This window comes from Hipposideros armiger, unplaced genomic scaffold (genome assembly GCF_001890085.2).
Source record: "Hipposideros armiger isolate ML-2016 unplaced genomic scaffold, ASM189008v1 scaffold_508, whole genome shotgun sequence".
NCBI classification, from domain to species: domain Eukaryota; kingdom Metazoa; phylum Chordata; class Mammalia; order Chiroptera; family Hipposideridae; genus Hipposideros; species Hipposideros armiger.
Window position 1 is genome coordinate 271,689 of NW_017731858.1, and position 5,186 is coordinate 276,874.

At 34.3% G+C, this 5,186-nt stretch overlaps 1 protein-coding gene across 3 annotated transcripts in view; it reads left to right on the top strand.

Moving 5' to 3' along the window:
* Positions 1-5,186, top strand: part of DOCK11 (dedicator of cytokinesis 11) — a 207,103-nt gene that overhangs the window by 186,141 nt on the left and 15,776 nt on the right. For all 3 annotated transcript variants that reach the window (XM_019667847.1, XM_019667846.1, XM_019667848.1), the window contains one exon: positions 1,418-1,540. In XM_019667847.1, coding sequence (XP_019523392.1) covers positions 1,418-1,540 — 123 coding nt within the window. The remainder of the gene's footprint in view (positions 1-1,417; positions 1,541-5,186) is intronic.

Genomic DNA, 5,186 nt, shown 5'->3' on the forward strand with positions numbered 1-5,186 from the left:
TTTTGATTTGCATTTCTTTAATAATTAGTGATGTCGAACATCTTTTCATGTACCTGTTGATTTCCCCATTTTTTAAATTGGGTTGTTTGAACACCTCTGATAAGGGCTAATTATCCAAAATATATAAAGAACTCATACAACTCAACAACAACAAAAAAACAAACAATTCAGTTAAAAAACGGGCAAAGAACCTGAACACAACACCTCTCCCAAGAAGACATACTGGTACTTGTACAAATGGTCAATGGATACATGAAAAGATGCTCAACTTCACTAACTATTACAGAAATGCTAACCAAAGCCACAATGAGATATTACCTCAGACCAGTTAGAATGGCTATCATCAACAAGACAGACTATAACAAGTGTTGGAGAGGTTGTGGCGAAAAAGGAACACTCATACACTGTTGATGGGAATGTAAATTGGTACATCCACTATGGAAAATGTTATGGCGGTTCCTCACAAAATTAAGAATAGAATTACCATATCACCCAGCAGTCCATCCCTTCTGGGTATCTACCAAAAAAATCTGAAGACATTTATTCATAAAGATACATGTAACCCTATGTTCACTGCAGCATTATTCATTCACTGTAGCATTATTCATGGTGGCCAAGATATGGAAACAACCAAAGTGTCTTTCGCAAGATGATTAGATAAAAAAGATGTGGTGTATATACACAATGGAATACTACATGGCCATAAGAAAAGATGAAATACTGTCATTTGTGACAACATGGATGGATTTTGAGATTATTATTCTAAGTGAAATAAGTCAGACAGAAAAAGTCAAGAGCCATATGACTTCACTGATATGTGGGATATAAAACTGAAAGCAACAAAGGAAAAAGACAAACAAACAAAGAAACAAAACTCATAGACACAGACAGTAGTTTAGCGGTTACCAGAGGGTAAAGGGGTAGGGGGGTGGTAGAAGAGGGTAAAAGGGATCAAATATATGGTGATGGAAGGAGAACTGACTCTGGGTGGTGAACACACAATGTGATATATNAATGTAAAGGAAAAATAATGAACATTTATAGGCTTAGTGAAATTTACTAGTAGGCATTCAGACATTCTCAGTTTGGAACAAACAACTTATTCCCTTTTAAAGATAATCCTCACTATATTACCATTTGTAAGTATAGTGGATATCATCATTATATGAATAAACAAAAATAAATGGATGTAGTTTATTATTGTAAACATTAATTTCATATTTTTAAGAATGGTTTCAGTTTCAAATATTTCAAGTATTTGATTTAGAAACTGTAGTTACACAAGAATACTCCTGTGCATTTCATTAAATTTAGTACATTCTGTTTATTCTTTATTATCTTGAAATGGTTCAAAATTTATTTGCCCAGAACTCTAAAATGATTTCTAATTGCTGGTTGCATTTTTCTCTTAATGCAGGAAGTTTTGCTGGAGTTGCTAGAACAATGCGTGGATGGCTTATGGAAAGCAGAACGTTATGAAGTAATTTCTGAGATTTCCAAGTTGATCATTCCAATTTATGAGAAACGTCGTGAGTTTGAGGTAGGTAATTTAAACATTTGCATCATTGCCTATTTATGTTGAAATGTGAGAGTTCTTTATATTTTCTGGATACTAAGCCTTTATCATCCCTGTGATTTAATACTTTATTTTGGTCTTGGAAAAAAATAGTAATGTAGTTATGTTACTATCACTCTACTGTATGCCCTCTGAAGAATAGACAGTTAATTATATGACGTTTGTATTTTATCATAGAATATAAATACCTCATGTATCATTTTGACACATTTGTCCAGTTGGAAAGTTTACAATCCTTAAAAATGCTGTTCAATCCTTAGAATCCTACCTTATATTCATATAATTTTTCCAATAGAAATTAAGGGTGAAACATCCAAAATAGAAATTTAAATTTAAATCATACCAGTGGTTTTCTCTAGTCATCTCCTCACTTTCCCTCAGGGCACACACACACAAAATCAATGATGTCTTCATTAAACCTTCCCTTAATAAAGCTATTGAATTTCCATGTAGAAGAGGCATAGACTTGATTCTATTCTTTGCAATTCAACGACGGGGGAAGACTAAAGGTGCTGGCGGAAGACAATGGGGGAGGTAATAAGGCACTAGTAATTGCCTTATTACGAGTTTTTCCAGTTTAGTTTGCCAGAGAAAACTGTTGATAAAAGGTAGTTAATAAATAATAATAGTATAATGAACAGTTGTTTTCACAAGCACTGAACAGGAATTTTTTATATTTGAGTCTCTGAGTCCACATTATAATTCCTACCCCTGCTGTGCTGGGAAGGATTGATTTAGGATTCAAGCCGTTTTTTAAAAAAATCAAAGCAATTTATACTTAAATATAGCAGATAGGAAAAACAAATAGCAGGTAGTCTTTCATTGTTGAAGAAGTTTCCAAGAGTGAAAACACTGGTACTTAAAATCATATGGATAGTATTCTAATCTCTGCTCCAAACTGGCTCTGATCACTCACTTTTCCTTCCCAGGTTTTGGGTCTTTCTCTCTTTACCATATTTTTCGTGTAAATAGGGCATGCTTGAAAAATCATAGTGGAGTTCAAGTGATTATATTAATAAGCAAGAGTTAAATAGGGTGATTGGTTAGCTCAGTTGGTTAGAGCGTGGTGGTGATAACACCAAGGTTGCTGGTTCGATCCCCGCATGGGCCACTGTGAGCTATGCCCTCCTTAAAAGAGTCAACTAAGCCATTGTTTCATGAAAGCAATGTAACCAATGACCATGGCTGTTCCCCAATAAAGTAAAAAAAAAAGTTAAATACATAAATCTAGGTCATATAGATGGCAAAGAATGGCCTGTGAGCCAAGAATGAGCATTATCCCTCCTAGTAAAACATTATATTCTAAGAACCTTTGTAAAAGTTTTCAAAATACCCACTTGCTTACTCAGGATAAAGAAGAAGCTTTTAAAAACCCAAGGAGCATTTTTCTACTCAGTCAAATAATAGGAAAGAAAGGAAAATATATCTTCTCTACACATTAAAGGAAACAATATTTTCTATAGGGGAATTACTCCTATTTCCTTATAGGGTTGAAAGGGTCTAGATAGATCCCCTAGCATTCTGCATGAGATGAAGTAATTGTTTCTATGACACCAATGTATAATTTTTCAATGGATATTTATTGAATGGGCTGAAAAGTGTCAGAGATAGCAGCCATGAAGGTAAGGAAAATTTCCCTCAAATACAGTTCAACTGCAGGAAATAATACGGGAATAATTTTAGAGAAAGAACTTCTGCTTCTTTGCTCCCCTTTTTTAAATGAGAAATTCATATAACATACAATGAACCATTTTAAAGTGCACAATTTAGTGGCATTTAGTGCTTTCATATTGTGCACCCACCTCCTCTCTCTAGTTTCAAAATGTTTTCATCAACTGGTAAAAATACCTCATACCTATTAAGTAATCACTCCACACCCCACCCACCATCTCCTGGTAACCACTAATCTGCTTTCTGTCTCTATGGATTTGCTTATTCTGTATAAGTCATAAAAAAAGAATTAATACAAGATGTGAAATTTTATGTCTGGCTTTTTTGACTTATTATAATGTTTATAGGCTCATCTAAGTTGTAGCCTTCTTAATGTAGTACTTCATTCCTTTCTATGGTGAAATCATTTGAATGATATTCCATTGTTTGGATATTCCACATGTGGGTATGCCACAATTTGTTTATCCATTTATCCTCTGACAGACATTTCGGTTGCTTTCACCTTTTGGCTCTTATAAATGGTGCTGTTGTGAGCATGTGTGTAAGTTTCTGTGTGGACATATGTTTTCATTTCTCTTGGGTCGAATTTCTACGAGTGGAATTGCTGGGCCATATGGTAATTCTGTGTTTAACTTTTTGAGTAACCACCAAACTGTTTTCCTTTTTAGCTTCCCACCAGCAATGTATACATTCCACATCCTGACCAACACTTGTTTTTGGTTTCGTATGAAACCATCCTAGTGGATGTGAAGTGGTATGACATTGTGTTTGTTTGTTTTTTAATTTTATTGGGGAACAGTTATGGTCATTGGTTACACATTGCTTTCATGCTACAATGCCATAGTTGACCTCTCTTAAGAAGGACACAGCTCACAGAGGCCCATGCAGGGATTGAACTGGCATGACGCTCTAACCAACTGAACTAAATGGTCACCCCACATTGTGGTTTTGATTTGTATTTCATTAATGACCAGTGATTTTTGAACATCTTTTCATGTACTAGTTGGCCATTTGTATATCTTCTTTGGAGAAATGTTTATCCAAGTCCTTTGCCCATATTTTTTCTATTATATATTTTTTTATTTATTGAGGTAAAATTAACAACATCATATTAATTGCATATTAATTATTAATTATATTAATTAACATCATATTAATTATGTGTACAACATAATTATTCAATATTTGTGTTGGAAAATGATCACCATAATAAGTCCAGTTAACATCCATCATCACACATAGTTACAAAATCCTTTTTCTTGTGATAAGAACTTTCAAGATGCACTCTCCTAGCTACTTTGAAATATGCAATACAGTATTATTAACTATAGTCACCATGCTGTACATTACACCTCCATGACTTACTCATGTTATAACTGGGAATTTGTACCTTTTGACCACCTTCACCCATTTTGCCCACTGACCACCCCCTGCCTCAGGCAACCACCAGTCTGTTTTCTATATCCATAAGCTCAGGATTTTTGTTTTTTAGATTCCACATGTAAGTGAGATCATATGATATTTATCTTTTTTCTCTGACTTATTTCACTTAGCATTATGCCCTCAAGGTCCATCCATGTTGTTACAAATGGCAAGATTTCATTCTGTTTTTATGGCGGAATAATATTTCATTGTACCACCTCTTTATCCATTCATCCATCAATGGACATTTAGGTTGTTTCCATGTCTTGCCTATTATAAATAGTGCTGCAGTGAACATGGGAGTGCATATTTCTTTTCTAATTAGTATTCTTTTGCATTCTTTGGATAAATACCCAGAAGTGGAATTGCTACATCAGTTGGTACTTCTACCTTTAATGTTTTGAGGAATCGCCATATTGTTTACCATACTGACTGCATCAATTTATATTTCCACCAGTAGTGCACAGGAGTTCCCTTTCTCCAAATCCTTGCCAACAGTATTTTTGTCTTTTTTTTT